The sequence below is a fragment of the Notechis scutatus genome, chromosome 2 (assembly GCF_049901735.1).
Source record: "Notechis scutatus isolate UNSWTSFEM ecotype Mainland chromosome 2, rNotScu1.2, whole genome shotgun sequence".
Taxonomy (NCBI): domain Eukaryota; kingdom Metazoa; phylum Chordata; class Lepidosauria; order Squamata; family Elapidae; genus Notechis; species Notechis scutatus.
The window spans coordinates 52123599-52135929 of record NC_142010.1 but is presented as its reverse complement, the minus strand read 5'-3'; the positions used below and the strand labels follow the sequence as shown (position 1 = coordinate 52135929).

Genomic DNA, 12331 nt, shown 5'->3' with positions numbered 1-12331 from the left:
GGTGGGAAGGTAACAGCATTCCGTGTGCCTTTGGCATTTAGTCATGCCGGCCACATGACCACGGAGATGTTTTCGACATGCTGGCTCTTCAGTTTTGTAACAGAGATGAGCACTGCCCCCTAGAGCTGGAAACGACTCGCACGTATGTGTGAGGGGAATCTTTACCTGTATCTTTAATAGGTGCTATATGCTCCAAAGCATTTTTTCTGTTTCAAATTCCAGATACTACATAGCCTTAATATACATAAGATTAAATATATATTTTACTTTAATATGAATAATTACAAGAAAATAATAACACTTTTCTTGGAGAAACTTACACTCCTATTAGAGAAGGCCAGCTCAATTTCAGCTTGCTACTTTTCTGAATGCCAAAATATCTGTTTCTCCTTCTTGCACAGTGGATGGCATATTTTGACATTTTCTCATTGTTTCTTAGAAGATTTCAAATTGAAATATTTCATCAGTCCCTTCATCCTTCTTCTCCACACCCTGAGAAATTGCATCCAAGAAATTGAGATGATACATAGATAATTTTTGCTTTATCTCTCTGTCAGTTCTGAATAAATTGGGGGATTATAAAATGCAACAAAGGTTCAGACAGAAAAATTAAATTGGATATTTTGTCCTCAAAGGTTAGTTATCCTCTAGCAATCTGTGAAATACATTTTATTATAAAGAGGCAACAGCCTTGCTATTTTAGTACTGTAGTCTTGAATTGTACATGTTCCATTGAAGTACAATATGGTAGTTTATATCCTGAATATGAAAAAGAATATTCCTTCCATGCCTTCTCGTCTTTATTGTAATTGCCAATGAAGAAATGACTTTGTATTTTGATAATCTACCTAGTTGATATGCAGTGGTGGGATTCACATTTTTTTACTACCAGTTCTGTGGGCGTGGCTTGGTGGATGTGGCAGGGGAAGAATACTGTAATATCTCCATTCAGAGGTGGTATTTGCTGGTTCTCCGAACTGCTCAAAATTTCTGCTACCGGTTCTCCAGAACTGGTCAGAACCTGCTGAATACCACCCCCATTGATATGTTTGTATCAGATAAAGTAGTTAATATTTCATTTTCAGTTGACATTTTGAAAATGAAGTTAATGTACTAATAAAAACAATCACAGAACATTGATTCTCATTAACAAAATCTTCTAATATTGATTTCCTGTTGTGTATGATAGCAGAAAAGAAATTAAAAGTTAGGCATCTGTGTTTTGTATCTTCTTGTGATCTGATTTTCATTATTGAATCTGTCAGGAATAAAATTAATTAGCTAACAGGAAACTCTGGAGACTGGGTGTATTAGCTGTGATTTTATCTCTCAGATCAAGGAATGTGTTATGTAATACGTTATCTATCACTCTATTGCTGGCCATGTGCTGATTCTTTTTCCTTTCCATTCTGCTTTTTTGTTGGTATTTCTTAAGACAACAGCATTCCCCTCCTTGTTTCCCCTTATATGTACATGGAACTCTTTTTTTTGTACAATGAAATGCTTCATCCATGAAATTTGCATCTTGCCAAATTTATATTGCATTATATTGCAAATATAATTATTTACATTTAGCCTGCCATAGAATGTTTTTGTAGCATGTAGATATTACTGAAAATCCTGGTTTTTTAGTTGCCAGATTTGAGTTTTCCAACTTTTGAATTTTGTTTTTAATAAAAAATTTATTTGGGTTTTCACAAAACATAATACAAGTAAAATTTCTTTTTTTGAGAATAGCATGGTCCTGGGTTATCACTTCTCCATACAGACACAAATTCAATTTCATATTCATCTTTGTGTTCTATTCCATATCTTATTACTATTTTAACATTTTCTCAATAATTTTTCCCTTCCCTTAATTTTCTCAATCTTACTTTTAATGATCTCATTCCTTTCTAAATTCAATTATATATATCTTTTTCTAAGTTTCAATACCTTTCTAGTCATTATATTTATACTTTTGTCTGTCCCCTTTCAATTTCATATTTTCTTTTCTCATTAAACAAAATTTTCCCCTGTAGTTACTAATTGGAGTATGACACCTTTGTATCTTTTAATTTTTATCCATTCAACTCTTATTTAAACTTCAATTTATGCCTTTACAATTACAACATTCAATATAACACATAACTTCCAGTCGAATTCTGCTTGGTACATTCTTAAAATATGCACTAAGTTCTTAAAGAGAAAATATATATATAACAATAATAAATAAAATACTTATTCTATTCCAATTCAGCTCTATCATTAATGTTAGTTATAATCTTTGACATCTTTAACATTTCTTTTCAATAGGATATCATACTTCTAGGAACACTTATAATATTTCCATAATTTTTTCATGTTTCTTTCATATTCCTCTTCACTTAAATTTTTATAACACATTTATAATAATTAAAATGTTCCCCTCCTTTCCTAATTTCATTCTCTCATTCTCTTTATTTCATTTATTTGTTAAACATTCCATTCCATTACAATGAGTATTTTATCTATCATTTTAATCACACTTGTTTCATATTTTCAAAGTTCATTTCTATTTCTAATATAACAATACTATCTTATGTACCCTTGCAGAATCCCCCTTTCAATTAAGTTTTCACCCATTATCTCTGTGTCTTGTACGTTTTCCCTGTTTCTCTATGTCCTGTTTCTGTCCTTTATAATTTCTTTTCCTTTCCCTCTTCTCCCTCTTCTTCTCCCTTCCCTTTTTGACCCCTTCTCTCTCTAATTCTGATTCTCTCTTCTGTAATCCTCTCTTCTGTTTCTTCCTAATGTTATAATTACTTTTCAAACTATTCTTTTTTGGGTTGTTTTTTCAGATCTTAAATTTTTCACTCTCTTTCCTTTCTTTTCCCCACATAGAAATACTTAGTCATTGAAGATGGCTTCTTCTTTGTCCCTCCCTTTTTGTTCTACAGGCATTTCTTGTTGTTTCTCATAGTTCAAGATCTCCATTTCTAAACATTGAAATATGAAGCCAAAAGAACCTCTTCCTTCTTGTGCATCTTCTTTCTGTTTTTTAAGTTCCATTCTCAATTCTTCCAAGAGTGATACCATTTTAAAAACTTTTAAACAACAGAAAATAAAAATTTTAGTCCTTTAGATCCGATAGCCAAAAATCCAAAAATCACCAAGTAATCCAAATAATCCAAAGCTATTACTTCTTGCTTCTTTTTTCCACTTTCTCTTCCTGGGGTTCTCTTATCTTGTTACAAAGTTTCAGTTAAAATGTATCTTTTAGGAATCTTGTTAAAGTTTCACTGTTAATTCCTTTCACTTCCAGGTGGTCTCCAGATCTTTTCCAGATCCCACCCTTTTGTTTTTTTCCTTCTTTTAAAAGTTTTTGAGAATCCAGAAATCTTTATTATCCCCTTGACATTTTATTTTCATCTTAAATACCTGTTAATGTCAAAATAGATTTTTGCAGGTTTCTTGCTTAAATCTCTTAGTTGTCAATATAGGGAAGAAAAGAAAAAAAAACCAAATCCTTTCCCTTCCCTCTCTCATTCGCCGCTTCAAAGTCTTCTTTGCGAACAATTCAAATTCCAGGGTACTTTATAATTCAAATTCCAGGGTACCTTGTGTTGTTGTTTTTCAGTTCAACCTGGTCAGCCAAAACTTTCTCTTCTTATCTTCCTCCTGCACATTCTTTTCCAGTCGAGTTCTTCTTTGAGGTGGCCATTTCTGACCACCGCTGCAACCGGGAAAGGGAGTAATGGCCAGCTGGAGAGGAGAGATGCGACTCTCCTCGACCCTGCTGGCAGTCTCCCTCCTCTTCACCACCTCTACGGGGTGGCTTAGCCCCGAAATCAGCCGGTGCGCTCCAGCAGTGAGCACAGATCGAAACTGCGCACGATCACAGATTTCGGTCTGTCGCCGAAGAAGCTCAAACTGGACTCCCACAACTTTTGAATTTTTGAAATACAAGTTTGTTCTTGGCAAACATTTCAGTAAATCTTCCAGAAACAGGCATGTTGCAGACATTTTCATTTCTGCAACAAACATGTTTTTGTATTCCTACAAACTCAAATAAAGGAAGAAATGGGTTAGTACGGTATACATATTATTTATTTTATTTGTTATATTCCACCTATTCTTCAGAAACCCAAGGCAACATATGCCAGCATATGTAAAACAATGTTTGCTGTAATTTCTGCTAATCAAGGGATTTTAGTACACATTTTCTCCAGGATATTTATTTTTGTGAGTACAAATTCTGATCAAAGAATGACAGTAAAAAATGCAAAAGGGTGATTGAGTTCCAGATTGTTTATTAGCCTAGAAGCATATATTGGCTGATTTGTACTCTGGTGGTTTTAAGATGTAAGAATCCACTGTTTTCTTCCTTGTGTGAGTAATCTGTTGCCTCCATCTTGAATACACCCTTTCCCTCTCCAGGTCAAGAGATCTCTCGAGTCCTACCAGCTGATATAAACGCCTACACCATTGATGGTCTGAGGCCTGGAACTGTCTATTTCATTGAGGTTTCAGCCTTAGTTGGCAGCCGAGAAGGGAGATCAGCTACCACCACAGTTACAACAGGTGAGACCAGTTGTAGTTGCAGATGAGATAATGCATATCTTTCTGCCCTTTTTGCTACACCTTGAGAATCCTATTACCAATCATTATTTTTTGTTTTGCCTTGAAGGCTTTGAGCCAGTGGGAACAGTCACCAGCCTCAGAGTCCTTGAGTCCAGGGGAAATGTGGTACGCATCTCTTGGGTTGGTGTCCCAGGTGCTACAGCATATCGAGTGGTGTGGAGCCAGCTTAGCGGTAAGGAAGCTGCCGAAGTTTATTGATCTTCTGCTTCTGGTTTCCTCACAATAATTGTGAGGAGTTGTGGGCCTCTTGAAGAAAATGTTTGTTTGCTGTTGACCTGTAGAGTGCCCTTATTTTCATAACCACTTATAGCCATTGGGAGAGGTTATCCATTGGTGCAGCCTGTTATATTATTGGCAAACTGATGGAACAAGTGAGGTAGTTAAAATGTTCTAAAATAGATTTGGGAATGGAAGCAGGGAATGCTCAAGCAACTTTTTTAAACAAATCTTGCAAACACATACTTTTAATATACATTAATTCATTATTACAATGAGTTAATTATTACATATTACTTAATTATAATTATTTTATATTTTACAATGAAACAATTACTACTTTATCACAAGTTTGCAATTGGATTTAGAAATGTTAGCAGAAGGGAAATTACAGTACAAGCCATGGATTTGAACAGCTAATAATTGACATCACAGCTTTATTAAGGAAATGAAGATCTAAGTATTTTTTTAAAAAAAATCCCTATGAATGTTAAAAGCAACCTGAATACACACACACACACACACACACACACACACACACACACACATTCTGAATGCCTATTACAGCGCAGTCTTAATTTGCGCATCTTAGTTCTAGGAGTGGAAAAACAAAGCAATCATAAATCAAAAACACAGATGATTTTTGAAGCTGAAGTTTTTCTTATTTGGTGAAAGAAAATGTAGAATTAAAGAAAAGAGAGACTTCTTGTTGCTGTGATCAAGCTTTATACTTATTAGTGTGGGTTGCAATAACTTTGCATGGCTTTGGTTGTCTTTTTTCACTAGCGAGGTCACATTCTCTTCTTTTAAAGGTGGACCTGAGAGCAGCAAACTGGTCTTGGGAAATGTTAATTCCTTTGACTTAGAAAGCCTGGAAGGAGGAGTCAGCTACACTGTAAAAGTCACAGCACTGATTGGGAATCGTGAAGGAAATCCCGTGTCTATTACTGTCACAACACGTAAGACTTATTTGTCCATATTTGTGTGTCAGTTTCTTACTAATCTGCTTTTTGAAGTTGTAGATGGAATTTTAGTCATATTATGCTTTGGTTTCTTTGCTAAGACTTGGAGGGAAATTATGTGGCACTTTCTACTGGTGTTTAACACTTGACATTGTATTGTTCCTGCACTTGTCATCCTTAGAGAAGTTGCACAAACTATGAATAAAGGAGGTTCTGCCTCTGGAATGTTTTAATTTATTTATCTCTTAACACAGCATACATTAAAAATTCATTTTCCTCTATCAGTTGTTTCAAAGCCAGTATCTTAGCTTTCATCCATTTTTTTTCATATCTCCAGCTTTTCCCCAATTTTTAAAGTTCAGTTTCCCCATAATGTCAATTTAGCATGGGAAAAGGGTCAAATCTTTTTTATTGGACATTCCATAACTTTTCAACTGACCTAATTGTTTCCAGGCATATTAGAGTTTTAATGTGTTTAGATCCTAACACTATCCATTTAACTCAAGTTGAGATAGATAGATAGATAGATAGATAGATAGATAGATAGATAGATAGATAGATAGATAGATAGATAGGCAGGCAGGCAGGCAGGCAGGCAGGCAGGCAGGCAGGCAGACAGACATTCCAAACTTGCCCAAATTGGAAAATGAACACCAATTGTTTGGCTTCCAGTATTTAATATTTGACAAATATAGCTCCAGATTCTGAAAATCAAATCCTCCCTCTAATTGATCATTGTATTTTCTGTAAAGATATCCTCAGAATCAAAGAACCTCGTAGAAATTGTTCTAAAGAAAGAATTTATTTTCTGAAAATATTTTCCAGATATTTGAAGATACATGATCGCATCACATAATTGGTTATTCAGATGTTATTATTGATGCCATTCAAGAAGACAATATTTCCATGATTATTCATGAAGGATACAGCTATGTATCACCTGAAGTAAAAGTGAAAAAAAATGTTTTATCTCATACCTAAAGTGAAAGTGAAAGTTTATTTTAATCTCATATCAAATACATAAATCTTATCTATGATTCATAAGAGGGTTAATTCTTTCTGGAGTATCTTTTTCTCTTTGTTAAAGATCAGACTTCCTTGCTTCTTTTCCATTGTTATTCCTCATATGTTTCCTTTTAGCGGCAATCCCAGTTCAACCAGTTGGAAACCTGCGTGTGACTGACTCCTCACAAACCCATATTCAACTAGAATGGAGCCCAGCGCGGGGGAGCACGGGCTATCGGCTCACCTGGCGCCCTGCAGGTGATCAACACTTCCTATATATACCTTCCTATATATATTTTCCTATATGTATCTACCTCCTCTATGATTGCCACCCACTATCCAAGAAATTAACTAGCTCTCTTACATGGGACAGGTGGGCCTGAGAGGAGTCAGCTGTTGCCAGCCCAAATTAACACCTATGTCATTGAAGATCTGCAGCCAGGAGGGCGCTATGACATCCGCATCACAAGTCTGACTGGCAACCGGGAGAGCGAAGCTGTGGCCATTGTTGGCACCACTGGTAACCCAACTCTCTGCTATCCAGAGATAGAAGTCTACGGCACAAAAATTGCTAGAGTAGCCTCTAGTTAGATATGGAATGTAAATTTCATATGTAAGAAGAATTAGAGACTAGACAGAGATAAGCCAATCCTGTCTGATTTACTGGTTTTCATCAATGATTCCTGTTGGTCCCTGAGAGATACTTCTGGGGAAAGCATTGTTGTGTTTTCTTGTAGCTAAGAGGCATGTTTTAGATTTTTGTTGTTCTTTCATGCAGGTTAGATAAATTATATTTTTATTTGGTATGTAATTGTAAGGGTCTTCTGTAATATTGCCAAAGATCAATAGATACTTGGATCTTTCATCTTTCATAATATGTAATTCCATTGGCTGTTGCAGCTCCATTTTTAATCTTAAAACTAAAATAACCCACCCTTTTAAAACAAATTTAAAAAACGGTTTTTAAATTTTGCTTTTTTTAAAAAAATGTAAACATCACACAAAGCAAAATGTATCACCTAAAACTGAAGTGAAGCATAAATAAAAGCATAAGTAGCTTTTCTAGATATTAATTTAGAAGGAAAACTCCCAGATAAGGGTGCTATACCAGAATGTTTCTATTAGGCTGTTTCTTCCACACTTGTCTATAGAGCATATAAGAAGATATGTTCAAGAAACAGATAAACCATATAAGAATGTAGTTTACAAAGCAGAGTTTCAACTGTGGACATTTTTTTCCAACTATAACAGTGTAAATTATCTCTATTTTATTGCTTTGGTTTTTATGTACAGTACTGCTTTTCTCCGTGTCACAGTCAATGTGTCACAGATGATAACACTAGTTCTCCATATAGTTGTATTTTACTACTCATCTCTGGTATATAAATTCCTGATCTGTAAAATGCTTATGCGCTCCATCTCAGCAATCTGCTTTAAGCATCAGAAACAGTATGAACTTTCATTTAAGCTTAAAACATTGGCAGGGATGTACTCAGCCTCACAAGCATCAAGACAAGCCAGTCTGCTTCCAAATAAGTGACTTCGGCACTGTGTGCACAAAAGACCTCTGAAGGGCCAAAGAAGCAGCTGAAGCAGAGCAGGCAGTCCTCAATTTGCAACCATTCGTTTAGTGATATTTCAAAGTTACAATGGCACTGAAAAAACTGGCTTATAACAAGTTGTCATAGCTAAGAGATCTATAAGGCATTGTAGCATCCCCTACAGTTATGTGATCAAAATTTGGGTGCTTGGCAACTAGCATGCATTTAAGATGGTTTTAGTATTCTGAGTCATGCGGACACCATTTCCCAGCCAGCTTCCTGTAAACAAAGTCAATAGGGAAAGGTAGATTTGTTTAAAAACCATGTGATTTACTTAATTGGGACCAAAATTTCCATTGTTAAGGAAGGCCATTTCCTGTGATGAAAATAGTATTCCACTTGTACATACCAGTCCTAACTGTGATAGGAACTACCGTAGTGCTACAATAGATCACAAGTGTGATGTCTACTCTCTGTGCTCATCAGTGTGAATTGCTGTTAAGAACTTCTCTAGATTTTTCTTTCACTATCAAGGACCAAACTACCTGTCTCATATTTATCTTTATTTTTTCAGCAGCTGTGGGCCGGGTGACCAATTTCCAGGTGTCAGATACTGAAAAGGATTCTATAACGTTATCCTGGACTCCAGTTCCTGGGGCTTCTGGCTATCATCTCACATGGAAATCTCCAAGAGGTTGGTCCTGTATTTGATGTACATCACACCTTTCCTCCAGGAGTTCACATCAAGGAGCTCTGATTTTCCTTCACAAAGTTTTGTGGAGTAGTGGTCAAAGTATTGTGCTAGGAATGGGGAAATCTAGGTTTTAGTTTGCACTCAATAATGGAAGCTTGCAAGGTGACTTTATACATGTCACTCTTTGTCAGCCTAATCTACCCTTAAGGATTGTTGTTATGAGGGAAAAGATCATATCCCATGCTTAGATATAGCAATAGCATTTAGACTTATATACCGCTTCACAGTGCTTTACAGTCCTCTCTAAGTGGTTTTACAGAGTCAGCATATTGCCCTCAACAATCTGGGTCCTCATTTTACTGACCTTGGAAGGATGGAAGGCTGAGTCAACCTTGACCCTGGTGAGATTCAAACTGCCAAACTGCTGGTAACTGGCAGTCAACCTGCAGTACTGCATTCTAACCACTGTGCCACCACTGCTCTTAATCTTACGTGATATAATCACGTATCAAATAAAATACTGGATTTCTTCATTTATATAGTTTATTCCACTTCCTCAGTCCATTCAGACTCTAGTTTGCAGATATTAATACTAAAACTAAAAGGATATTAATGAATCATACAAAAATCCCTGGTACTAATGACTCCACAATCAATCCCCAGAAGTGTCAGATTTTTACCAGCTTCCAAAAGACCATGAGAATGGAGACTCCCACAGCAGCAGTGTAATATAGCAGTATTGTGACCAATTAACGAGCATACAAGCCAATATATTGTGAGACACACTATCTGCATTATTAGCCCTGCCAGCTGTGTTAATCCTCTGTCATGTTTCTCCTGTGTTTCAGAGGGAGGAGAGGCACAAAAAACATTGCCTGCATCAGAAACATCCCATCAAGTGTCTGGGTTGCATCTGGGGGAGCAATACACCTTTATGATTCGCCCACTGTTTGGGAGTATCTCCGGTGCTGAGGTTTCTATTTCTGCCCAGACAGGTGAGGTTTATGGAGGGATGTCTTTACCCGGGTATCCATTCAAGAGGACAAATAACAAAGCATCTGTGATCAACCAGGTGCTATAAATTACATACTTATATCAGAAGCTCAACTGCAAGTAAATAATAATATTTGTTGAATGTCATCACAGCATGCTGTCATTTTGGCATCACTGTAGTTTACCATGGACACCAATAGCTCCCTAGAGCCTCTTGCTTGCAAGAAGCTCGTCAATTATTTTGATGGCAATGGCTTCACTTAATATTTGGTTAGAGAGAAGGACAAAGTCCTATTTTTGAGAGGGAGTCCTGGAGTGTTTGTTTTTAATGATGACCCTATTTTAGACCTTACATTTTGGATTTCCTTTTTGAAGGGTAAAAAAAGGTCTTTTTGAAGGGTAAAAAAAGGTCTTTTTGAAGGGTAAAAAAAGGGTTTAAAATGTATTTTGAAAAAATATCTTTTTCACCTTTCAGATTCATATAGCATATAGCCATTTGGAAAACATGTTTGAAGATATTGCAATATTTAAAAATAATATATAATTGATTTGCAAAGGTTCCAGTTGAGAATTACAAGCAGCTACACAGGGAGTTATAAATCTCTTCAGTTATTATTTGCAAATGGGGGTGCAGGAAGGGAAAATCAGACCTTTTGCTTATATCCCCAAACCATTGGATGCCATTCTGATTCTTTCTGAAACATTTCACTCTGCAGTCTGTCCAGATGCCCAGCGTGATGTCATTTTTCTTATACATACAACTCGAGACAAAGCCTACAATGCAGAGGCTGTGCAGAGCTTCCTTTCCAACATTATATCCACTCTTCGTCCAGGCCGTGAAACTACCCGGGTAACCTACATCATCAAGATTTTGCAGTGCTCCCTGCTTGTTTGATTCACATGCACAAAGACATTGGGGGTTATTTTAATTGGGTGAAGCGAACCCAGTTATAACCTTGTTGATTTTCGTTCTATCATTGCAAATCTATAGTTTGTCAGTAAGGTGACAAAAGATACAATTTGATAAAGATATATTCTGTAACTCCATGTGGTGGTGCTTTATTTGGCCATCCAAATAGCTGTGAATCAAAACCCTGCAGGGATATGACAGGTAGGATGAAGTGCTGGGACTCAGAGGGAAAGGAGAGAAGAATACTGAGCAATTATAGAAAAGATACTTGAGTTCTGGGAAGGTAGTAAGCTTGAGAAAGAAACTCAAAACAGCACCACCTTCATTGTAATAGTATAACTTGAAGTAGATTGGGGGTTTGGTGGGCTTTCACATTTTTGTTCCAGTAGCCTAATTGCATCAGAATACATTCCAGGGCTACTAGCAACTCTTGTTTCCTAATCCTGCCTATTTTAGAAGGCTGAGAAGTAAATGAATATCACTCCTGGTTTCCCTCTGCTCCTAAGATGGGGAATTTGACTGCATGCTTTTTCATCTTTATATTCTGCTTTTATCACATTTCTTTTCTCTTTTCTGCCTACTCCAGGTGGGCATTGCGATGTACAGCTACCGAGGCCTCCCTTTATTCCTGCTTAATCGTTCCAATGATTTAGCAACTGTCCTGCAGCACATTCGCTCACTGCGCTATGAGGAGCGTAGTGGCAATGCCATTGGTAAGGAGTCGCCCGTTCCTTTGAGTCAAGGAAAAGAGGGGGTGGGGTGTTGTTAGTTCCTTGTTCAAAGAACTCAGCAGGAAGAGAAAGAAGCAATCCTGTTTCTTCTGAAATTCTACCTGTGACCATGATCCCAATATTCACAGGAATTGCTAATGAAAACTTGAAGTGAGCAATGTATCACTAGTGCTCTTACTAAGGTGTGTGTTTCTCTGGATGCATATCTGTTGTTACTTTTTCTATGAAGGAGCAGCCATTAATTTTGTGAAGAGCTACATGCTGAGCCCCACTGCAGGGCGAAGACCTGGCGTTCCAGGAACCTTGGTGATATTGGCAGATGGGTCATCCAGTGATGATGCCACTGGGCCGGCCAGGGAAATCAAAGCTGCTGGTAAGTCACCTGTCCTTCATGTCTGGAATGTAGCAAACATAAGAAAAGCCTTTGTTGTAGCTGCTGCTCCCTAATAAGAATCTTCCTATAGTTTCCAGATGCTCTTTAAGAGAAGCCCCTTATAGAATGCATTGCATAGTCCAATTGGGAGGTGACAAAGGCATGAGTGATTACAGAGATTCACAGTCATCCAGATCCTGGTTGTCCCAAAGGTGCTTTTTCAAGAGACAACTGGACTTTCTGGTTTTTCCTTGATGACATTTCGCTTTTCAGCTTTGATTAATTATTCAGTTGTCTTTTTGAA

General features: G+C 36.9%; 1 protein-coding gene across 1 annotated transcript in view; it reads left to right on the top strand.

The window, feature by feature from the left end:
* COL7A1 (collagen type VII alpha 1 chain) overlaps positions 1-12331 on the top strand; it is a 133585-nt gene that overhangs the window by 33122 nt on the left and 88132 nt on the right. Inside the window, exons 20-29 of the mRNA XM_087954709.1 lie at positions 4399-4542; positions 4649-4774; positions 5631-5777; positions 6921-7043; positions 7159-7305; positions 8901-9020; positions 9869-10015; positions 10730-10863; positions 11510-11636; positions 11884-12027. Coding sequence (XP_087810835.1) covers positions 4399-4542; positions 4649-4774; positions 5631-5777; positions 6921-7043; positions 7159-7305; positions 8901-9020; positions 9869-10015; positions 10730-10863; positions 11510-11636; positions 11884-12027 — 1359 coding nt within the window. The remainder of the gene's footprint in view (positions 1-4398; positions 4543-4648; positions 4775-5630; positions 5778-6920; positions 7044-7158; positions 7306-8900; positions 9021-9868; positions 10016-10729; positions 10864-11509; positions 11637-11883; positions 12028-12331) is intronic.